The sequence below is a fragment of the Lepidothrix coronata genome, unplaced genomic scaffold, assembly GCF_001604755.1.
Source record: "Lepidothrix coronata isolate B3197 unplaced genomic scaffold, Lepidothrix_coronata-1.0 Scaffold10, whole genome shotgun sequence".
Taxonomy (NCBI): domain Eukaryota; kingdom Metazoa; phylum Chordata; class Aves; order Passeriformes; family Pipridae; genus Lepidothrix; species Lepidothrix coronata.
In genome coordinates, this window is record NW_016690190.1 from 7,495,607 (window position 1) to 7,519,923 (window position 24,317).

At 46.6% G+C, this 24,317-nt stretch overlaps 1 protein-coding gene and 1 long non-coding RNA gene across 2 annotated transcripts in view; both read left to right on the forward strand.

Annotated features, from left to right (window-relative positions):
- The window catches only part of LOC108492441, a 57,333-nt gene extending 57,268 nt beyond the window's left edge, over positions 1-65 (forward strand). The window contains exon 3 of the long non-coding RNA XR_001873108.1: positions 37-65. This is a non-coding gene — a long non-coding RNA (uncharacterized LOC108492441). The remainder of the gene's footprint in view (positions 1-36) is intronic.
- A 7-nt stretch (positions 66-72) lies between these two features.
- On the forward strand, positions 73-17,216 carry WNT5B (Wnt family member 5B). The gene is made up of 4 exons (XM_017804794.1): positions 73-167; positions 873-1,120; positions 7,267-7,559; positions 15,537-17,216. Exons 1-4 carry the CDS (start codon positions 88-90, stop codon positions 15,993-15,995), a joined length of 1,080 nt encoding a protein of 359 aa, XP_017660283.1. The 5' UTR covers positions 73-87; the 3' UTR covers positions 15,996-17,216.
- Positions 17,217-24,317: the final 7,101 nt, after the last annotated feature.

Consider the following 24,317-nt stretch of genomic DNA (forward strand, 5'->3'; position numbering starts at 1 on the left):
CCCGCTCCAGGGCTTCTTCTCGGCACTTCTCCGCAGGGCGCCCCGTCCCGGCGGCCGGCTCGGCGGGGGCTGCCCCCGCAGCCCACCATGACCGGGCCGAGGCTGGCCCTCGCCGCCGCGCTCCTCTGCAGCTGCACCTCGCCGGTGGCCGACGCCAACTCCTGGTGGTAAGTGAGGGGAGCCGGCGGTGCCTTTGTCCGCCCAGGGCCGGGGTCCGGGGACCGTCCGGGGCGGTGCGGCAGCTCCCTGCCCTGCGCTCTCCGCGGGAACTTCCCTGCCTCCCGGGCTTCTTTCGCAGCAGCTCGCTGCTTTCCAGGTTCCCCCCCACCCCTCCCACTGTCCCTGCCCAGTTTCTGGAGACGTGGGACGCAGCCCCTCTCCTTCCAGGCATTTCTGGGCTCCTTTTGTACGGGCTCGCTCAAATGCCGTCCGGGCTTTAGGATGTGGGGAATGCGTAGGGAGTGGATGGGTAAGGTTTCCTACCCGCTGCCAAAAGCCCTGGGAGCAGCCGCGGAGCCCCCTTCTCCTGAAGAGCGGAAAATAGCCTGGCTGGAAGGCAGGCATCGCTCGCTGGCGCTCTGTAAAAAAGCTACTCGCTTTCTTCTGCAGAGAAAGTGCTGAGCTTTCTCTCTGCCCCCTCCCCATCCCGGGTGTCCTCTGTGTTTAAACTCGAGTTACAAACGAGCTGTGTTTCTCCCGCTAGAGCCCTGGAAAAGCCTCGCATCTGGCAGAGCCGTGGAGGGAGGCAGCTGACATGAGAAATGCGCCCGGGCTCCGGGCTGGGCTGGGCTGGGCTGGCGGGGAGAAGTGCCGGGCGCTTCGCGAAGGGGGCCTCTCCCTCCAGACTCCCTGGGATGTTTTTCTCATCGTAGGTCTTTGGCCATGAACCCCATCCAGAGACCTGAGATGTACATCATCGGCGCTCAGCCGGTGTGCAGCCAGCTGCCGGGGCTCTCCCCTGGGCAGCGCAAGCTCTGCCAGCTCTACCAGGAGCACATGGTGTTCATCGGGGAAGGGGCCCGCAGCGCCATCAAGGAGTGCCAGTACCAGTTTCGGCAGCGGCGGTGGAACTGCAGCACGGTGGACAACACCTCCGTCTTTGGGAGGGTCATGAAAATAGGTAGGAACACCTGGTAGAACATTAGTACACCTAGTAGTTAGTGCAGGGAGGTGCTGGGTGCAGGCCGGGTGTCACTCTGCACCTCTCTCCCTTCCTTCAAATACACATGCAGGAGTGAAGAGCCCCATTAGTACCAGCTCCTAAAGCTGCCTTTAACGAGCTTTTCCATTCCCTGGTGTGCTGGTGCTGCCCGCACGCTGCCTGTGCCTGGGCGGGTGGCACCAGTGCACCTGAGCCACACCAGGAGCCAGCGGGGGGCGAGGGGGGACACACTTTCTTTTGGGGGAAGCAGGGGACGGTCAGGAAGAGCGGGGCGTCTTCTGTTTTGAGTGGTTGTTTAAAGGTAGCGAGAGAAGAAGCTGGAGCCAGGAACAATGGCCCCGCGTTATCATTACCAGCATCTTGAGTACCCTGGGACAGGGAATGCAGCCCTGAGAAGTGGGAAATATGGGCTCCCCTGGCGTGGGAGCTCCCCCCCTTCCTTGTACTACCACTTTCTGTGTAAACCTAAGCGATTTTTATAATTCCTGCCCTGCTGGCCCTAAGAGGCACATTGACAGGCCATTGCTGCACTTGAATTGAGGTGTGACCTAGCTACATTGTCCCAGCTCCTTTTGAAATGCAATCATCTGATGGCAAGAAACTGAGAAATCCGGGCTCGTTTTGATGTGTCCGACAGCCAGGACAATAAGGAAAAGGTGTTAAAACAGACACACACACACACACACACACACACACTCACTCTCCACAACCCCTGTCTGAAGAGGTTTTCTTTCCCACCCACAAAGCCAATCATTTACACCGAAGAACCAGCAGTGTTTCTCGGTTGTGAGGTCAAGGAAAACACTTAGCAAGGGATGGAAAAAGACCTTCAGCTCCTGAACCCCTAGCTGCCCCCAGCATTGCTCTCACTTTTTTGGTTTAACTCTGAAAAAAACTGCATAGGCAGCAAGGCACCAAGAGGTGCATCTTTAATACCTCTGGGGCGTCAAGGTGATAGGGCAACAAGTCCTGTGATCCCTTCCATCTGATCCTGAAATTCTTATACGTTATCTTAGAGAACTCTAGGGATATTTCTGCATTTGTTACTCAAATCTTTCAAAATTCCTAATTCAGCCCACCAGAGCCATTCTAATTCTTCCCTTTCTGCCTAGCCCACACCCTAACAATTCTTCTCTGGGGTACTCCCCTGGGAAATGCCATTTCCTGACACATACTTCTAGTTCCTGACACACATCCAAGGCATCTGTGCATCCTTGATCTCTTGCTTTCTGATAGCAAGGGTGGTGGCCACATGGGGCTGCATGCAATCCCAGATTGTTAAAACTTGTGCTTTGGGGTATGAAAACTGAAATTTCAGCCACCAAAGGGAAAGGACAGAAAATAGACCTCCATCTCTCCTTTCTGGTGTCCCTCCCTCACACATAACTTACCCTGAAGAATGGGGTAAATTTCAGATCCCCAAAGAGATACTAGTGACTCCACAAGGATGCAAGAATATAGCAATCTCCCCTTCTGGAGCAAGCCTCATTCTCTTCTTCAGTATCTTCCTGCAACCCTGGGTTGCTCCAGTGGGAGAGTCCACACTTGGAAAAGTAAGGGTGAACTAAGAGAAAGCAAAGATCAGATCTGAAGGATGAGAAGCTGTTAGGAAAGATCAGAGTGTGTACAGGAAGAAGGGATAGTGGAAGTTGGAAGATTTCTCCTCTTTAAAATGAATTTGATCCTATTTGTTTAGATGGGGAGTGGATTTGGGTTTTGATGAAGGCAGGAGGTATTGTGGGTATGTGACAGGTATGACCAGAAGTCCTGCTTGATTTATGTGTGCTGCATGTTTGTTGAGTCCTGTTGTATGTCTCTTAGGAATCTACTGATGGCAGTGTCTGTGGGCCAGGAGTTGCCCACTGTTTAAAAACCTGTCCTAACAGAGTTTTGAAACCATCTCCTTTAGATTCTCTGGGCACTTAGAGTATGTTCAGATGTTTATACTCCAGCACAAGGCAGCACAGCAATAAGAAAACTGTCACCAAAGGTGGCCTGGGGTATTAGGGGATCCATGATTCATCGCTGTTGCCTGTGTCAGTGATAAGCTGCTGTGCTGCCTCAGTTCCACCTCCTGCTTTTGCATTTTTCTACTTTGCAATGAGTCATTGCTTATCATTTCAGCAAATCTATTTTCCACACTGGGGAAGAAGACAAAGCCTTTCAATCTCACGTTGTGTTAGCTATAAAGTCATTCTTCCCTGGGTTCATACTGTGTGTCTGTCTCCTGCTTTCAACTTCTGAGCCCCAAATCTGGACCACAGCCCTTTTTCTGTACTCTGTGCCAACGGCACGAGAAAGGTCTGGAGACCAGAATATCTGCAAGAGTGCACAGGCATGCCAGATTGTTGTGGAGAGGGAGGTGAAAGGCGATAAGAAGGACCCAGAAGGTGTGTAATGTGCCAGCAGCCCTCGGCTGCCCACCCACCGATGCAGGCATGGCATATATTACATGATTTCTTGAGCTGCTCTAGATTGTGAGAGGGGAGGAGAACCTGACCTGGCCAAGTCCAAAGCCTGGGAGATCCTCGCGAGAGCATTCACTCAGAAACCTGGAAGATTAGTTTCCTTTCCCCCTCGCAGAACTTGGCTTGGCTCAGAAACAGGAGACCCAGTCGGTCTGTGTTTAATCATTACACCTTCATTTTCTGTGTTCCACAGAGGTGAGGCAGTCCAATGATACCAAGCTTTTGTAGAGGGATCCACAGCACTGAAGTAGGCTGCTTTTCAGCATTACTTCCTCCTACTGCTTGTGTTGTTAGGAGAGTTGCTCTTACCTTTTAAATGTGGTTTATTCAATAATTATATCTGATGTACAAATATTATTCTTCTGAAGCTACTTCTTGTTCTGTCAATACAGATTTTAGACTGCACATGTGTGTGTGTATATATATATATATATATTATGCATTATATACAGACATTCCTTACTGCTACATTTATGAGGGGGAGAGGACAAGAACACCCCAAAAGGTCATGTTAGAATTTCCTCAGGGGAGGAGAGAACAGATCTCCCTCTGAGTAATCCTAAATGCAAGGCTGGGGTTTCCAGGTTAGTCCAGTCATTTCTGGAGCCAGAGATCTTATCTCTTCAGCCTTTTCAAATGCTAAAAGAAGAAAAAAAAAAAGAGTCATAAAACCAGAGAACAAAGAGAAATATTTTTTTCTTTGTTTTTCTTCGAGATTGGCAAACTTTAGGGTAACGCTTTTTTAAAAAATCAGTTGAAGCTAAATCTTTTTCATCAAAAAAGTTAAACTGACACATTTTTACCATCTTTGTGTCAGTCTCCCCACTGGGTTCGTTCTTCCATTTCCTTCTCGAGCAGCTCCAGGGAAGGGAGCCGTAGGGACCGAGCCCTTGCCTGGGTGCTGCCCACGCCGGATCCCGCCAGTGCCCCCCAAGAGCCGCCGCAGCCCCCAGGTTCCCCGTTCTGCTGCCAGCGGCGGGCGGGCACAGGAGGGCAGCAGAGCTCCGTGGAGCTCCAAGCCGGCGGGCAGAGCCTCCCGGGGCCCGCAGCCCCCGGCGTCGGCCCCGGCAGCCCGGGGTGACTCTGATCCAGCGCTCAGGAGAGCTCAGCAGAGGTGTGGAAAAGGGCAGAACAAATCTGGGAACACTCCAGTCCTGTGAGACGACAGCACAGAGGTGTGGAACTGGAATGAACTGGAATGAGAGGACCAGCAAAAACCCAAATACTTTTCAAAGGCTGGAAGGCACGGCAGGAGAGCAGAGAAAACTTGGGTGTATAAGCCCTCAATTGTCAGCTACAAATTTGGTTTGTATTAACACAGGCTTTTATCACATCTGATCCTGCCTTCCAGGCCAAGCCATGATCTTCCAAACCTACTACCGAAGTCGAGTGAGCACTGTGGTTTGTTCTGCTTTGTGGACAGCACCTGAAAAAAAAACCCATCCTGCTGTGACTTGTTCCAGCCTCTCCCACCACCATCCTCCGGCAGCCTTAAACAACTGGTGCAGATCCAGGGGCTGCACATTGAGTTGTGCTGCTGCAGCTGACAGGTGGAGATGGTTAAAACATGGACAGTAAAAGTGCAAATCCAGTCTGTGCTTTTAGAGATCTCAATCCAGCTGTAAGGATGCTAAGCACCTGGAGTTGTGAGGACTCTGTTGCAAGAGCTGTAACAGCGTGAGGTCCTTTCCTTGCCCGTGAGGTCCTTTCCTTGCCCGTGTTTTAATCTCTATAGACAAGAGAGAGCTCTACTTAACAGGATGTGTCTGCAGGGCTCTCTCTATACAGGCACAGAGGGGTAGGGGCAAAACTGCACATTGGACTGTTATCTTCAAAAAACCATAACGTGCAAAACAAGGTAGATGAGTAAAAGCTTGATTTTTGGTTACTGAAAAACGAACTCCCTTATGGGCCAGTCTCAGCTGAATTACCTTAACTAGGAGTCACTCCTCTCTACCTCTCAGACCAGCGAGGTTTAGGGGAGCATAGTTCTCTCCTTCTGACCTTCTAGTAAGGCCCTCCCTTCTACATTATGCGTCCTGTAGTATTTTATCAGCCTTGTGCTGCACTCCAGAGCAGAAACCGTAGTGTTCGACTCATTTGGGGTGGGGGAATCACAAGTTGTTCTGCAAGGTGGATGCCATTCACAGCCCTGCCTTTGTCTTGGGTCATTACCGCTAAATTGGTGATAAGCTGCTATTAGTTACAGATTGTCCGCAGGTGCAAATTGGAACAAGAGCATACCGAAAGCATCAGCTCAGCCCGGCTGGCACTGAGAGCCTCCTGGGCTGGTGACAAACTAAGTATTCTTGGAAGGTCTGCCCTCTGAAGTCATTCAAATTTGCTTGAGAGGATCTTGCTGGGGTTTGGTGTAAGTAGCTCTTCACAATTAGATTGCTTATTCAAATGAAGCTTTGGCAGTTGTTCTCTTTATCACTGAAAGTTCGGTGATGAACACAATGACTCTGAAGGTGTCGGTTTAGCTTGTTAGACCGTGTGGTGAGAGTGCAGGTGTGGATTGCCTCCTTCTCCTCCTCATTCCCTCTCTACTCCCCCTCTTCAGACCCACAGCGCTCCTGGTGCTTGGCCTCATGCAGTGTTCTGGCTGTGATGGTGCCCCGGTCACATTGGGGCTGAATCACTGCCAGGAATACATAGTTGGAGACCCGATCCAGCTGCTTGGCTCAGATGCTGTGTAGGGCATACATGCCAAGCAGGGCACTCTCTAGTAAACCTCCTAATGGAAAGTCTTTTCATTTATTATCGTTTACATGGGAAAGTTTTACTTGTTCCAGCACTGCGGTTCTGTAGGCATGGGGAGAGCCTGTAGTGTAAAAAGGAGTTTCCTTCAGTTTGTCTCCAAACAATTTTCAGCTGACCTTATGTAAACCAAAATAAGGTCGATGAACTGAGGAGCCCGTGAAGACTGCTTGTCCCAGTTAAATGAAAACCTTTCCAGGTGATAACTGGCTTATCCAGAATGTTTCTTTTGCACAGGCCCAACCTTGTTACTTGTTCTCACTGATTATTGGCAAATGCAGTGGCTAAGGGAGCAGCTGTATTTTCAGCGAGTGAATAACCCTCTTGCTGTTTGAGAGTTTCTTTCAAGTTAAAATGAGAGGATAGATGAAGGGGAAAGAGGCTGAGCAGTTCTTGCCTATGGTGTTGCTATTTCTTTTGGCGAAGGCCTGCAGTTCCCAGGGCTCTTAAATGTTCAAACATAGGTGTAATAAAAATAATAACCCTGGAGGAGCAGCACCTACAAGCGATGGAGAACATGATTTTCTAAAGAACATTGCTCTAGGAATCTCAGACCCTTCCCTGGTGCATGTCAGATAATCAGATTTGGGTTTGATCCTGGTTACGCAGAAACTGCCAGCTCTGGACAGTCAGTTGACTGGAGCTGTTACAAGTGAAATGAAAACAAAACTGGGATGCAGGCATGTGTTAGGGCAGTCCCCCTCCTCCAGAGCAGGATGGTGCCCTTGCTCTTGAGCATCGTATTCTTGTGAATTTTGTGCGCCTTATCAGAGCACCCCATATCCTACTGCCCAGGCCCTGCTCCTCACTGTGTGCTGCATGTTCAATGAGGTCTGTCTGCCTGTGGTTAATTTGTCTGTCTCACCCCTCTGGCAGGGAGCAGAGAGACCGCCTTCACCTACGCTGTCAGTGCCGCCGGGGTGGTGAACGCCATCAGCCGGGCCTGCCGTGAGGGAGAGCTCTCCAGCTGTGGCTGCAGCCGCACGGCACGGCCCAAGGACTTGCCCCGAGACTGGCTGTGGGGCGGCTGCGGCGATAACGTGGAGTACGGATATCGTTTCGCCAAGGAATTCGTGGATGCCAAGGAGAGGGAGAAGAACTACGTGAGAGGTTCAGAGGAGCAGGCCCGCATGCTGATGAACTTGCAGAACAACGAGGCCGGTCGCAGGGTAAGACGGATGCTGACCCTTTCTTTTTTCTCGGAGCAGAGTCAGAAGGCTGGAGGTAGCTGGATACCAAATTAGTTGGAGGTGTGATGAGGGATAGTCCAGTGATGCCCCCATAAGAGTGTATGCTCACGTTTTCTGCATTTTTCAGAATATTACAGACAATATTGACAATGATATATTCCAGTTTTAATGTCAGGCTTCCACTGCCAGCTAAAGCCAGTGAATTTTGGGGTCTGTTGAGACACTGTATGGCACACGTGCAGACATGAAAGCCCTTTCCAAATAAACTAGGTGCTGTTATGGCCCATTTTTAAAGTTAATGTCTCAGAAATGAGCTTCCCAGAGCTCTGGAAGTGACAGGCTGGTGAAAAGAATAATATTTTGGCATCTGGAGTTCTCTTCTCCTACCATCATTTAGATTTTTGGGAACATAAGGCCAGAAGCAAACATTGAATCAGGCTACCTGGCTATTTCTGGAACTTAGGCCTGGCTCAGTTGCCTTGCTATTGGGCAAAATAAATAATTTGCATCTAGGTGACAAATATTTCCTGAGAAGATTCACAGTTGTGATCTGGAGACCCCTAGGGATGGAGAATCCATCACTTCACTTTGTAGTATGGTACCATCATTAATCACCCTGTTTCAATGCTGTACCTCATTATCATTTGAATTTATCTGGCACCAGCTTCTAATCAGTTCTTTTTCTGACTTTTATAGCTAAATCCAAAAGCCTCTTAGTAATCAGAATTTCCTCTGCATGCAAGTATTTATCTACTGTAATTTATTCACCATTCTTTCTTGACAAACTAGATAGAGCACTGAAAGCTCTCTCACTTTCAGAGGTTCTCATCAGCCATCAAATCATTTCCCTGTCAATTTAGTGTACCCTTTCCATTTTTCCCATACCCTTTTTGTACGCATTCAGTGTATGCACTTTTGCTTTTTTATCACAATTGCTTTGTCTGTGATTAATAGCCCGGAAGGTGTAGCATCCTTCATATGTGGTACAGCCACGTAATCCCTCCTCTTTCCAAAAGTAGAACAGGAATACTTACTTCAACGTTTGTGCATTTTCCCCAGGGTGTTTTAAGATTTTATCATTCTTCTGTAGAAGTAAGCTTGTCTAAGGTTAATTTTATTTCTAATGCACGTTAAAAAATCCTATTAAGCGTACTTAGTCTTGCTCTTTTGCACATTCTTAACTAATAGCCTTAGTTTCCTTATCAATTTTCTGCCCTTTCTTGCTTCTAATTATTACTGAATTATCTTTCCCTCTCGCATGGATGTTTGTCTTTTCTGCATGTAATTTCAACTTCATTTTGCCACCAAAGATGATGTGCTCTGTTTTTTTGATTGTGAAATCAGTGTGTCAGGTTGAAGCATTGCGAGTATTCCACGGTTCTTTTGAAAAATCAAATTGTGGTAAATTTGCAGTAGGTAAAAAAACAGACTTGAAAGCTGTAGAACTCGGTAGGTTTTGCTTTGGGATTGTTTTGGTTTTTTGGCTTGGAAGGGCAGAGGGTCTGCATTTGCTTAGAAATGGAGGGTGTAGTGGAGTAGTAGCCTGAACATGACATTCTTTTCTGCATTACTTGCTTTGCACATCTTAGATGTCTGGAGTCATGAACTTGGATTACTACAAAAAAATACTCTGCCTAAAATAGGGAGTGATTACTACAAAAAAATACTCTGCCTAAAATAGGGAGTGAGTATGTTATGAGACTTTAACAGCCAGCCCTATTGCCTTGAAGGATCCAGGGACAGAATATGGCCAATAGTCTGAGGTGCCAGTTGAACTGCAGTAACATTTGTATTAGAAGATCAGGTCAGAAGATGCTTGCTCCATGCCACGGGTAAAATACTGCCTGTCATGTTATTCTTGTTATATAGGCAAGATTCTTGCTGAGCTGTGATTTCAGGTGATGCTACAGAGGAAAAAAGCTTTGTCCTGCTTTAGGGACAGAGTTAAAGGCTGTTATTTCCTGCCTTTACTACAGTGCAGAAAGTTGTTTAAATTGTGCTACAGTACCTCGTTTCTTTGGACTCTGTAGACAAGCTCTCAAGGCCATTTCTGTGTCTCCAGTTAACCCAGGACCTGGACAAAAGCTTTCCAAAGGGGCCAGCAAAAGACAGTGTTATTTCAGGGTTGAGTTTTGTAGACTCTGTAGAACAGATGGCTGTAGAAAATAACCTTAGATTAAATGAACACAAGTCATTTTAGATTAAATTAAATGGTAGTATGAACCAGTGTGTAATTAAGCTTGTGGATTTCAAAAAAACTCTGATAAACTAAGGGAGCCGGTTAATAAGCTGAGCCGAGGAACTCAATGTGGAAGAGGTCTGGAACTTTTTCAAGTCAAAGATGCTAAAGCCATTACAGTTCTGCATGCCAAGCAAGAGGAAAAAGCTTATAGGAAGAATATCCAGACCTCACTGAATGAATAACTGCCACTGAGAAGCTGTTAGGAATAGACTAAGAGCCTACTAAGAATGGGGGAAGAAAAAAACAACTGATAGCAAATAAATAATGAAAAGCTCTGTCTTAGAGGTCAAGAAGTGTAAAGATGAAGTGAGAACAGTAAAAATCCCGCTGAGTCGGACCTTGCAAAGGTTAGTAAAATAAACAGCAAAATTTTTTTAAACTTTGCAGACTGGGGGAGATTGGAAGAAAGGAGACATAGTCAATGAGGATGGGGCTGAGTCTAAAGGCAGAGAAGTTTTGGTCCCAAAAGTAAGTGAGCGCTTTACCTGGGGCTTCCAAGTTGGAGTGCGGGACATTGCTCATGGAGAGGGATGCTGTGTGTCTGCTGCACAGTGGAGATGTCTCTTTCTGTCCTCAACACTTCTGCTTAGCAGGAATAAGTACTTGAAGTGTAGATTTTTAAATACCTCTGGGACTGTATTTTTTGGGGGAAGCCAGGCAGGGCAGGGTGCCACAGGGGCAGGCAAGGTCTACCAGAGCAGGCTGATGGTGCTGGCACCCTGTGGGAGTGAGGAAGGCACAAGGAGGCAGCTATAAAGTTCAGACAGGTAGAGGAAGAGGAGTTGAGCAGCAAGTACTGAGGTTTGAGCCATTGGACTTGACATGGGTGGGATGGTGCAGGGGGCTGCTAAGGAAGCAGAGTTTGGGATCGGGCCAGATCACTCAGATGAGAGTCAAGTGGCTGCAAAGGGTTGGAAGAGGGAAGGGCTCTGGAGAAATTGTGGCTGGGGCTTTGGGGTGGATTGAGTGGATGAGTATTTAGGGGTAGTGAGGAATGGAGATACTGGGATTGGGAAAGGAGATGAATATGAAAGGATGGAGATCTCAGAGCCATCTCAGGTCTCATCTCCAGATCCTTTCAGAGACTCTGAGATTGCATTGCTGCATGTTCCAGGATTTTCTGGTCAGGCTGGTATTTGGCCAGTACAGGACAGCCTTTCCTCTTGGCTTTTAAAAGCATATTAGCACGGGAGCAAAGGAGAAAGGCTGGAGATGGAAATTTTTGCCACTAAGGTAGATGCAAAACTCAGGTAGCATAAACCTCTCAAGTCTCAGGGAGTGCTCACTTTCTTTCTTGGCACTCTGAAAGAGATGGCACCTGTGATCTTGGCTTCATTTACAAGTGGACCTGGGAGAAAGGATATCTCAGAGAAACAGGCAAAATGGGAAATAATTTGAGAACATTTTTTGCAAAGATTGATCAAACAGTCATTTAGTAGAATATGACCGATCTCCTAAAAAGCAGACTAGGTCCGATAGGTCTCATTTATCTGAAACATTTAAGGTATTTCCCACATGGAAAATTCTTTGTTAAATTGGGAAATATAAGGAAAAATGCAGCAGCTATGAGATGGACAAGAAACTGGTTCAAGGAAAGATATCAGTATATTGTGAGAGGATGTATCTTGATCTTAACAGAGCTTGTTTAGCAGAGCTCATCAAGGACTTGCCTGAATATTTTTGTTTCTCAGCCTCAACACAAGCATTAGGCTGATGAAATTTGATGATGATGCAAAGGTGGCAGAGGAGAATCTGAATTTTGTAGCAGCTAATGACATCCAGTAAAACAACATTAAGACCATCATTTGAGGCCTTGTAGGAAATTTGGTTTTAGTAATTAGGAAATGGGTCTGCAGTCAGCTGCAGATGTAATGTGGCTCAGAAGGTGGTAAATATCCTATAACATACTAGGGAAAGCCTATTTATAAAACATGAGGGAATACTAATGCCATTGTATTAAGCTCTTGTGAGGCCCCACAATATTGTATGTTCTCATATTCCCAAGTAAAATGACCTCAGACTAGAAAAGGCTTGTTATGGCTGACCCAAGGGATAGGAATCTTTTCTTAAGAAAGTGGGCTAGACCAGCTTGCCATATTTAGCCTACTAAAGTGAAAGTTAAGAGAGGATGTGACTGGTGTCTGTGTTCATGGGAGAAATAATATGGGAGGAAAAGTACTCTTTAAGCAAAAGGCCAATTTGGCACAATAGCAAATGGGCATAAAGTGAATACATTTAGACTGGAAATCAGAAAAAGATATTTTATCATTGCAATAGTGATCAGAATAATGGTGGCTGGAAACCTAATTGCTTTTAAAAGGGCACTGTATGCATTTAGGGAAAATGTTATTTGAAGCAGTGCCTACAATAGCAAGAGATCATACTTAATAACCAAGGAGGTTCTGTCTAGTCCTGCATTCCTAAACTTCTGAGATTCTGATTTTGGAAGTAGGAAGGTGCGTATGTAAGTCATACTCCTAAAAGTTGATGCTGAAGGAAAGGAGTACTGGAGACACAGCAGTGAGCACTACAGAGTGACCACCAGGTGCCATCCCACTACAGCCTTGCCCTGCTTTCCCAGCCGGTGTTTCAGTTGATACCTTCTGATTTATGGGCAGATTTTTGGCATGTCCCTTCACTCAGTTTCCTGTGAGTGAGAAAGTTCTCCTTGAACCCTGAGGAGCTCTGGTGGCAGGAGAGAAGATTGTCCCTTCTCTTCATGGTTCTCAAGAGGAGGAGGGGATCAGAGGCCTTTTATCTTTCAGGCAGTCCTGACCCCATCACCCCTTCAGTCCACATTGGAGTCCTTGTGGTGGCTTCTGGCTTTATTGCTCTTGTTTGTTTATCTTTGGCTGTTATCTCAATATGTCCTTTCCTTCCATCTGTCTTTTTCTTCCAATTGGTCTCCATTACCCTCTCTTATTTCCCCCATTCCTTATCTGTCACTGTGTCTGGCAGACTGGGATGGTCAGTCCTTCCATGCTGTTTACCCAGTCAGCATATGGCAGGCCTCAGTCATCAGTCACTCGAGTCAGTGCCATAAGAGCCTGGAAGGGGGTCTGGCTAATTGACCACAGAGGAATTACCCATTAATCCTCTTCCTGTTCCCATTCTTGCAAGAAAAGAATTGGAAGAGAACTTGGGCTTATGGGAAGGGGCTCTAAGCCTTTCCATTAGAGGCATTTTCAACCTGTTTAAGTGGCATGGCCATCGATCAGTTCCTGCCCTCAGAACTGCATGTGGGGTCTGTTATTCTTTACCTTGACCTGAGCCTGGTCAGAGAGGAATTCTCCAATTTCCTCTGCTTTCTCCCCATCCGAGCAGCAAAGGGGGAGAGTGTAGAGTCATTTAGCAGCTGAAGCTATGGTTACCTCCACGGGACATTGGTGGTGGGAGCTGTGGGGGCTGAGTGGCGCCATCCTTACCTGTGATAACTGGTAGCATTCTGTTCCCCAGCACAGCTACTACCCACATGGGCCAGATGTTTTGAGCATCAATTGCTTAAAGCCAAGACGGAGTGAACTCAGTCCCATGACATTAACTGAGAGGGATTGAGTTGCAGTGTTTTTCTAAAGGAACAAAGCCTAGGATTAGGAAGAATCATAATACTTTATAAAAACACTTGCAAGGGCAAGGGAGGCACAAGTGGCCTGGGATTTGACAGAACCGTAACCAAAAAGTGCTAACACAAGCTTATAACAAGCAGGCTGGCAATGCAGTGAGGATATAGTAAGTGTCTGGTGCGCGGGAAATTCAGCTGTAGCTCTGTCTGGTTACAGTACAACAGGAATCCTTAAGTGACGGTGTGGTTGGTCCTCTGCAGTTGTAGTTTGATCCCAGAGAAGTGCTTAACTCCCAGCTTGTTACAGCTGTTACATTGCGCTGTAAGGTTGTGCCGTGAGGGATTGCTTCAGTAAATTGAGCTCTGAGGAGGGCAACTAAAGGTTTTCTGTTTTAGGGACTCACTCCATTGACTTTCTCAGGAGCTGGATTGACCTCCATGTGATTTAGCCATTAAGCCAAATTGAATCTTCACTAGCTGTCAAAAGCACTAGACCTTAGTTAGGCCAGGAGCAACCAGTTGTTGTAGGAGAACTCTGACCTCTTGCTGCTGGTCCAGAACGTAGTCACAGGCAGATGGTTTTGCTTGCACTATGCTCAATTGCCTTAACCACCTAGTCCTTGGCATGTGAAAGCAGAGAGCTGTGAAGCTTTCTTCTGTCAGTGAGTGAGGCAGAAAAGAAACCTCTGTGTCCGGCTGCTTTTTTTTCAGCAGAAAACCTGGCTAGGAGACATGTTGCCATCTCCTGAGTACCCTATTTTTTTCCCACGTTCCTTGATCTCCCCCACCAAATACAGCTGGTCGCAATTTTGCAGCTGATGCCAAACACCTTTGCTTGGCGTGTGGGATCTGGCAAAGGCACGGCAGGATGCTGGATGGTCTTGGGAGAGCAGATGTGACCCTGCTGGTGAGAGGATGAGGAGCAAGGGCTGGGGGGGTCAGCCCCTATAAAATGGAGCAGCTCTGATGGTTTGGGGATGCCGGCTCTTTGCTTTGCAAGCTCTGTCAGTGCCTGAGAGCTGACAGGATCTCACATAGCATGCAGTTTTGTACCTGTCTCTGGAATTGATCTAAAGAACAAACACAACTTGCATTTCAGTTTATTTTCCATGGTTTTCAGCTTTGTTACTGTGGAATATTTTTCAGTATTTCACTCTGCTCCCAGCTAGCGTGAGGAGGAGGAGAGTAACCCCCATCTGTCTCTCTTTACATGTTGTACTTGCTCTGCTGAGGGTTTAATGCTCACTGCCCTGAATTTTCAAGACTCTTTGCTAACTTTGATGCCGGGTTTTCAGGGGTATGATGCATTTACAGCCCCTGCAGGCTCCTGAAAACGTAGCTGAAAGCGTCTGGGAAAAGACAGCACCGGAAAGCTTGCCTTTGCTGTTAAAATCTAGGCTTTTCTGCCTGGCGACAGCCCTGCTGGTGGAGGGAGACGTGTGGGCACAAGATGGCGCAGGTCCGCAGCCAGGGCTCCCAGCTCAGCCCTGCTGCTCCAGCAGGGCGCCTGGTTAACATCTCCAGCAGAGCTAAACTGCTCCATTCCAGGGTGGATGTGCCCATCTTTGGCACCACCACCCCTGCCTGCTCCTCTCTGGACGCTGCTCCTGGACGAACTCCTCTCAGCAGGCATGAAGGGAAAGGGTGTGGGTCTGTGGATTTGTTTCCAAAGGATGCAGATGTATCCCTACAAGTGATAGCCTTGGTTCCTGGGGCGTATGGTAGGAAATGGGCTGGTTCCCAGGTGTTCCCTTTCCGCAGCACTGAAGGGAAAAACATGCCACACTGCTGTGGTCTGTGAGATGGGGAATTTCCAGAGTCCACCCTAAGAGCACTCTTCCTTTTTTTTTTTTTCCTTCTCATGACCCTGCTATCAAGCCAGCAGTCTGCCAGAGGGAAAGCAGGTGGGGCGAGGAAGCCGTGTTTGCTGGCAATGTGACCAGAAATAGAAATGTTTAGGGAACAGGAACATAGCAGTCGCAACAGGGAGATGAGAAGACCTTTGTCTCTTCTGAAGGGCAAAACAACAGAAATTGCGGGGTAATCAAAGCAGTTCTGAAAGCGCGATGAATTCATTGTACTCAAGCCAGCTGCCAGTGCAGCAGGAATAAACTAAACGCAGCTCTGCCTGATTGCATTTCTTTTCCCACAGGCCGTGTACAAGCTGGCAGACGTGGCCTGCAAGTGCCACGGTGTGTCGGGCTCCTGCAGCCTCAAGACCTGCTGGCTGCAGCTGGCTGACTTCCGCAAGGTGGGCGACCTGCTGAAGGAGAAGTATGACAGCGCCGCTGCCATGAGGATCAGCCGCAAGGGGAAGCTGGAGCTGGTGAACAACCGGTTCAACGTGCCGACGCAAGAGGACCTGGTCTACGTTGACCCCAGCCCGGACTATTGCCTGCGCAACGAGACCACCGGCTCTCTGGGCACCCAGGGCCGGCTGTGCAACAAGACCTCAGAGGGCATGGATGGGTGTGAGCTGATGTGCTGCGGACGGGGCTATGACCAGTTCAAGAGCGTCCAGGTGGAGCGTTGCCACTGCAAGTTCCATTGGTGCTGTTATGTCAAGTGTAAAAAGTGCACAGAGATCGTTGACCAGTATGTCTGTAAATGAAAGGAGCCACCAAAGCAACAAATCTATATTATATAAATCTATATAAATATATTTTATATTTGTATAAATAAACAGATGATGATAATAATTAAAGAAGCTTATTTAAGAGACATTTTGGTTTTGAAATCTCCCCCATCAGGCCAACTGGTTTGACATTCCGCCAGTTCTGCTGGGGAGTTTGTCTTTGGGTGCATCTCCCCTAGGATTGTTTCAGTCAGGGTGAAGAGGCTGAGGAGGTGCTGGCAAAGCACACAAGCACACACTATTTCATTACAGAAAGAAAGCCAGGAAGAAGAAGAAGAGTGGGTTCTTCCTGCTCTCTCATCAGTAAATCTCAGCATTTTGCATAGTTACTGCACATCGGAAATTACAGCCAAACGTGGGTGAGTCCTAGTTATTTGAGTTTCAAACCCTGCACTGGGGAATTTGGAACCAATTCTTGGTCTGTCTAAAGGGCTTTGTCACACCAGAAGGAAGGTTAGCCAAGGCTCCCTTACCCCAGTATGACTTAAAATCCACAGTCCTGTAAACCATTCCTGGATGCTCCCCAGACCACAACGGGGTGGAGGAAGGTTTACCACCATCTGTTGTGAAGAAGGAAGGTGCAGCCTGTGGCTAACCAGCGCACAGCCTGGGAGTCCCTATGGAGACAGCACCTCTTTTGTACCACCTGGGCCAAGGGAAATCTGTCCAGCTCAGACTACATGGCTCTGTGTGTGAGGGAAATTTTTTTTCTTTTCCTTTCAATCTTGTGCTGAAACTGAATTTGTCAATACAGAAGAAAAGCTGCCGCTGCCCGGGGATATTTGCAAAGTATATTTTGTCAGTAGAAAGAAGCATTGTGCACAGACACGTGCACATGACTGCATAAGCACTCCTCGTACCACTGCCGGTTTTTCCTCTTTGAAGTGGATGCAGGTGGTCACCTTGTTCAGCCCCATTAAATCCTCCTCACCGCCATGCCAGTCGTATAGTTTCTCTTTAACATTAAACACCCCTCAGTGACATTTCTTTCCCTCTCTTGCTTGTGTGTATATGTGTGGTTTTGTTTTATTCTTTTGGTGACGTGCCTTTTATTTTGCTGCTCTGTATTTCAGAGTCCAGGGGCCATGCTCTTTGCTGGCATAAGCTCACCACAGATAACGTTTGCTCCCAGAATGTGGGTGTCTTTTCTGTGGTTTTTTTTCTGTGTTTTTTTCCCTTGGTAATAAAAGACTATAATAAAATTGTACTGGGGCAGAAGGCATTACCAAAGTCTGCTAATCAGTCTTACCACATTGGGATTGCAGTAGAATCCAATTCATAAAGCAGGGAACAAATGCTGTTTCTAGCACATTTCCTGTGCCTCTCAGCATCTGCAGAGTTCATTTGCAGTCAGAACAATCAAGAGGAGCCAGTTCCCAAAATTTAAGGGGTTGCTAATATACATCCCCTTTGTTACTGACATTCCAAGGGTGTTGTTTTTTTTCCCTATAAATTTTAAAATGCGCAAAATATGCCAATAAGCAAAGAGCCAGTTGTGAAGATTATTATTTTTATATTAAACTTCTGTTTCTTATAAAACATTGCAGTTTTACAGATTCCACCATTTCAACCACCAGAGAAGAATTTATATGTACCTTTCGTACTTCAAATATTTGAGGACTCCAGAAAAGCACAAGGAAGAAAAATTATGCTTAATAATTAGGAGCTGTTGTTTTTTTAAACCAATGTGTCCAGTTTTTATTTTATTTTTTTTAATCCAACAGGCAATATATTTGCTGGCATCCCAGAATGCATTTTTTTGGAATATAAACAGTGGCCTAGATTTATTTTATTATATAAAATCCGAAGCCAGTGGTATTGTAATTCAAAGTAACGGAAATAGTTTTCCATGCATGGAAAAAATGTGAGTGCAGTGGCCTGATCCAACTCCCATTAAACTTCAGTGGGAGCTGGACTGAGCCCAAGATTGGATCAAATGTGTGAGCTATTCACTCCTGGGATACTATATGTTTCTAGCCCAGTAATAAAACTTGCTCTACCTCGGATACATCTAAAAAAGACCTTTCCTCCCACCACCCCCACCTAATGTTCTTGTCCATCCTTATTGCATCAGTGCTTAAAGGTGTTGGCTGTTTGTATATGACACCCTCAGGTATTGTTAATGTGCCTAACAATTCAAAATTACTTCATTTGGCCTTTCAGATAAAGACCACACATTTAAGGGAGTCACAACTCTCCTTGCGGTTTGGCACCACAATAAATTCTGTGGGTGTAAACAACTTTGGGAGCAGAAAAGTTGGCATTGCTAGGGCTACTATTTATCTGGGTGTCCTTGGATATGTCCTTCTTTTTCCACCTAAAATGTCTGTATGGAAAAGAGATGTTTTTTGGCCTTTTGTCCCAGCACTCCAGACCTCTGGCAGCCTGGTTGGAGCCAGCAGTTCCTATTGGACTGGGACCATATAGTGATAGGAGAGAAGTGACCATTAGATTTCCTTCCTCCTTCTTTTTTTATAAGACCTAGGTTTCAGTATTGTAGATTTTCTGGGAATTTTGTATCCAAAAACTTGATCCCACTAAACTGTAGCTTAAAACTTAATTTCTATGGCGCCCACTCATAAAAGATCCTCCTTAGGGTGGTAGTAAGTATAAAATAAGAACACAGCCAGATTGGCTTGATGCAAAGCCAAAAGAAGTCAAACAGAAAACTGCAGCAGAACTGCTCCTTTACTATGAAAGTTAAAAAGTGTTGGATTTTAAAAGTTGTGCCTTTTTAGATGCAAAAAGTGGTAGAGGGGTGCGGGGCTGGGGAGCTAAGCTTGATTCTGAGCTCTGCCGATTATCTGCTTTGTAATCTTCCACAAATTACTTAATTTCCTTGCATTTTAGCCTCCAGCCTCCTTCTGTATAAAATTAGGAGCAGAATACCTCCTTTTTCTGTAAAGCTTTTTGAGAAATATGTCTGATAAAGAAGGTAATTGAAGGCCTACCCTCTATGCTCATTAACTCTGGCAGGCAGACAGCTGTATCCCCATTGTGCTGGGACACGCTCAATTCGGGACAAAGAGGCTCAGCGGCACCTCGGAGGGTCAGATGCTCAGAGGTGGTTGCTGGGGGGCTCAGCAGGAGCCTCGGAGGGTCTGTAGCAGCAAAGCCCTACTCTGGCACAATGGTGGAGGAAAGACGGTGCTACAAAAGAGGGGTCAACTCGGGGCTTGTTTATTTATGGGTATTGAATGTCTTGTAGCTAGGGTAACGCTTAGGGAGGTTAGCCTGGTCTCTGAATCAAATACCTGCCTCCTCAAATTCTGTTTGCAATTTCATATGGATAAGATATTCACACAATACACTATTATTTAGTGTGTGCTGGTTACTGGCTGCCACATGCCAACCCTGAAGTCGCTGCACTTCAAGGCTGATAGAAATGACCACCCTTAAGTCATGTAAAACTCAAATATTTTGGACTTAAAGGCACTGTGCAAACACACTGTTATTGCAAGTCAGTGAACATCGGCTCCTAAACGGAGCAGAACAGGATGCAAATCTGTCAGCATTTCCCAACTGGCCCGTACCACCTAAGCTATAATGCGAATGAATGAGGCCTTAGTATGCTCTGCTGCAAGGTAAGCTAAACAGTAGCTGATCCCTGAACAGAAACTTTCATTTGATATTAATTATGGTAAAAAGATATGGCAGGGTTGTGAGAAAATTTAAATGAACCTTTTATCACTGCTGAACTTAAGGCCATTTGCATCATTTGGAGGCTTCCATTCTTTGTGTCCAAAAAGTCTGTGCCTACCCAGAGCTCAGTGTAACACAGCAACTGCTGCCTTTTGCAATTCAGGAAATAAGCTGAACCCAGACCAGCAGTGTGAGTGTAACTTATACTTTCTATATAGACCCAAGTTTTGTAGCCCTGGTAAAACACAAATGAAGCAGATCTTGTTCAGTCATATAAAATCAAACATGCAAGGGTCTCTCTGTGCTCACTTGACCCCATCCAGGGAGAAGCCTAGTAGGTTTAAATTACACTGTGGGAGCAATTCCTAATCACCTGTGGCTACAGAAATATAGACAGTATTTTCATCTGCTGACACAGACACAGAATATCCCAAAGAGACCTTGGGAAATACTTTCCAGTGACTAAAGGGCATTTCTCAAGTATCTGTCACAAGGTTTTTCCAGAACCAGCTGCTTATATGGTCATTAACTTTCATTTAGCTTTTGTTTAACTACAGTTGAGTTTAAGTAGTTTTTAGCAGATAGTCTGTGCAATCAAGTTCACTGAAGGGCAGGCTCTGAAGGAACCGTCATACAACTGACAGCAGATGTGAACATAATACCAAATCGCCTTCTCGAAGGTAAACTCTGGCCAATCCCTGGGACCCAGAGATGCATCCCATGTCCTTGGTCCTGATGTGCATCCTGGCCATATCCTGACTGCCTGCTAGGGCAGTGCGGGCACCGATGCCCTGTGTGCAAAGGCTGATGGATACAGAGACTGTTGAGTGGGTAGCCTGTCCCAGCTCCAGTGTAGATAGGTGGTGGCTTTGAGACTGGGCCACATTGTGAGCATACCAGCTCTGAAGTCTAAATATAACCAGCCTCAGAGATAACCAAAGATAAGATTTCTGTGCCCAACAGAACACATACCAAAAAGGACAAGAAGAATCACAATCAGCAGTTAAAAATCCCCAAATAACAATAATAAACCCCCCCAGTATAATCCAGTGATCACAGCATGCTCATGCCTTCATCTGTTTTCTCCTGCAGGGTCTGAAGCTGATACTACACTCTCTTGTTTCTTAGCTCTGATTAAATGACAGCTGAAATCTATTTTTTTGCATTAGAATTCAAAAAGGCATGACCTACTTGGTAGCATTTCCTCAGAGACAGAAAGAGAGAAAGGGGGGGAACAAACAGGGTCAGGAGTTCTCCCTGTGAGCAGTGATAGAATGCAGCAGCCGTAAAAAGAAGTACTAAATATTGCCCTGTGACACTGAAGTTGGACACCTGCCCTAAGTGTCACAGTTACCTCTCCACACTGCCTGCCCAGTGCAAGCTGGCTCTGATGGCCCCGCGGTACCGGCAGCAGCTCCATCCCTTTGGAATGTGGTGGCTGCAGCAAGCACCAGTCTTCAGCAGCATGACAGAGTATGTGTTGAGGGTGAGGCCCTCGGTGATTTGGGCGGGGAGAACTCTGATAAGGAAGGAAATGCAAAGAGAATGCGCAGGCACCACTTTACTGGGAGGCAGGGAGATAGCAGTACCTCCCCGGGCCCTTTCCCTGTCCGCTGCCCCATAGTGGCAGCCATCCTGGGGAATTCAGAAGGGAGCCGCTCAGGTATGTTTGCCAGTAGAGATGAAGCAGTTTAAAGGCTTTCAGCAATAAGGCATATGCTGGGGGGGAAAAAAAAAGAAAAAAGAAAAAAAGACCAGGTTCTTCCTTGCCCTTAGGGCAGTTTTGTTCTGAATCATTATTTGTCTTATGGGTCTTCCTGGAGTGCCATATAGCTGTGTCAGTCCTTCACACGACTCCAAGAGCATTGTGATCACGTGGGATGGGCAGGATGAGGCATTACCTTGCAAGGACACATTACAATCCTGCCTTTCGGGGGAAAAAAATAAAAATATGTGGGGTAGACCCAGTGTCACAGTCACTCTGCTGGATCTAATCATAGCCCTGTCCTGTCCACAGCCCCAAGGAGCTGCACAAGTACTTAGCCATTGCCTTTCTTGGGCTGAGCAAACATTTAGACCAGTCTTTTAGAGTGGCAGCCCTCTGCAATTCACTGTGATGATTCTGGCCAGTTTCATTTACCACAGGCAAATTTGTTTTCTCTTGCTTGGGAACAACAACAGGGTGAACCTGTAATGACCTGCCATCTTCCACAAATCACAGGGCTATGTATGTAGGACAAAAACATTCTGAGATGGAATTAAGGCAATGAACATTTTATGAATGCTACAAGTTCTAGGAATTATCTATAAATGTCCAGGCTGTACACAGCTCAGTGTTTGAAAATGTATCTTGCTGAATGCTTTGCCTCATATGGCGAAGCACAGCTTTTTCTTTTTGATTTCCAGGCTCTTGAACCAGAATAAACTACCCTAATTGCTTTTATTTATTATTTATTGAAACAGTATTCCTATCTCAATTTCCCTCTTTATTGGCTGAGTACATGTTAAGTTATGGTGACAGGAAATGACAGATAAAAATGACATGCAGTTTTTACATATATTTTTCGTCAGTGGGGCTCAAAATATTTTAAAATCGTTAGCGCCATTTTACAGAAGAAATCCTGAAAGACAGGGCAGGAAATACTTCATCCAACAGGCACAGGGTGGAGCTGGAGCAGCCACTGCAGCTGCTGCTCTCCCTGCTGCTGCCCAACGGCTGCCAAAGTACATTTTGATTGATGAGAGAAACCGTAAGTACATGTAATAGTACAACTGTGATCTTCAGTAACTATCTTGCTCCCTCTGCAATATAAAAACTTTCATGAATATACGAGATGGGACATATTTTAAAGGAGACAATAGGGAATCATAACTTTATTAATGAAGTTTTAAGGAACTGGCAGTATGTATCTAATGTTTGTTGGTATTAGGGATCAAAAAACCTCAAATATTTAATTTATAGGGATAATTTTGCTTCCATTAACTATTTCATTCGCAGTCACTGGCTTGAGCTAAAATCTTTGGGTGTGGGGATGTGTACTGATTGGAGTGTAGCTCAGCAAAGCACTGAAGTGCATAGAGCCACACAAGTTACAGACAGACAGGCTCTCCAAATCACCCAGTTGTTCTCCTTGGCAATTGCTAAGATTGTCCTCTAAAAGTGTGGTGTTCCTGTAGTGTTTTGACTAGTCTCACTGTAAAACATGCAGGTGTAGGGTTTCCAACATTTTCCCTGGGGACATTATTTCTTGAGGTGAAATCTCCACGTTGCATAGGTTTTCCTGCTGCTCTGCCTACACTTCCCATTCCTTAACAGGGGAAGTTCTTGTTCTCGTCAGTGTTCCCCCTCTGCGCCTCTACACCAGACACAGGCCTTGTCACATGAGCCAGGCTTCCCAATTGCCTGCAGCGACATCAGGCCTGGAAACACCATCTGGTTTTCATAATCTTTCTGGCATTGCACTGGCCGTGGCCTCCCCCCTGGTGCTGTGCCCTGGAGCACGGAGGTCAGTCCCGAACACTAAACCCTGGTCTAGTGGGGCCTCTTCCCACCTCAACTGTGGGCCTGTGGCAGCTGCCCTGGACACCAGGGATGCTTCACACCACAGAATCACAGCATCACAGAATGGGTCAGGTTGGAAGGGACCACAGTGGGTCATCTGGTCCCACCCCCCTGCTCAAGCAGGGCCATCCCTGAGCACATGCCACAGGATTGTGTCCAGATAGTTCTGGAATATCTCCGATGAGGGAAACTCCATAACCTCTCTGGGCAATCTGTTCCAGTGAGTGGTCACCTGCACAGTCAAAAAGCTCTTTCTCCTCCGGTGGAACGTTCTGTGCATCAGTTTCTGCCTGTTGCCTCTTGTCCTATTGCTTGGCCGAGAAGAGACTGGCTCCATCTTCTTGGTACCCTCCCACCGTTAGATACTTAAAGACATTGATGAGTCCTCCTCTCAATTGTCACTGCTAATGTAAAAAAACAGATTTCAACTGTAATTTAAACAGAACTTAGAAACAAGAGATTATAGTAACAGCTTCAGGCCCTGCAGGAGAAGACTGAAGGATGGAGGGCATGAGCATGCTGTGATCATTGGATTATACTGGGGTTTTTTATTATTGTTATTTGGGAATTTTTAACTGCTAATCATGATTCTTCTTGTCCTTTCTGGTACTTATTCTGTTGGGCACCTTTCCCCCAGTGAATTTCGCAGTGTCCGGATGGCTCTGAGCTGTCACCGCAGATGGCCCCCCTTGGCCACAGAAGCACTGCGTGGCCCAGGGGTTTCCCATGACACCGATTTCAGTAGGAGAGGGTGACGCTCTGCTGCCTTCTCAGGAAGCAGTGTCACAGGGGAACCCCCCGCCAGGCCCGGAGCCCGTTGCTGGGAGCTGGAAACTCCACTGTTCCCTAATAATATTTGCTGACCCCCCTCCGTTCTTTGGCCACAATAACCCCCTGCAGTGCTACAGGCTGGGGGCAGAGTGGCTGGAAAGTAGCTCAGTGGAGAAGGACCTGGGGGTGCTGGTCACCAGCAGCTGAACATGTGCCCAGGTGGTCAAGCAGGCCAATGGCATCCCGGCTTGTGTCAGGAATAGCGCAGCCATCACTACCAGGGCAGTGATTGTCCCTCTGTACTCGGCACTGGTGAGGCCACA

Bases quoted from the DNA above. Each gene is read 5' to 3' on its own strand.
- WNT5B (XM_017804794.1), top strand. From the start codon at position 88: ATGACCGGGCCGAGGCTGGCCCTCGCCGCCGCGCTCCTCTGCAGCTGC. The intron at 168-872 runs GTAAGTGAGGGG...TTCTCATCGTAG, and splicing joins GCCGACGCCAACTCCTGGTG to GTCTTTGGCCATGAACCCCA. The intron at 1,121-7,266 runs GTAGGAACACCT...CCCCTCTGGCAG, and splicing joins TGGGAGGGTCATGAAAATAG to GGAGCAGAGAGACCGCCTTC.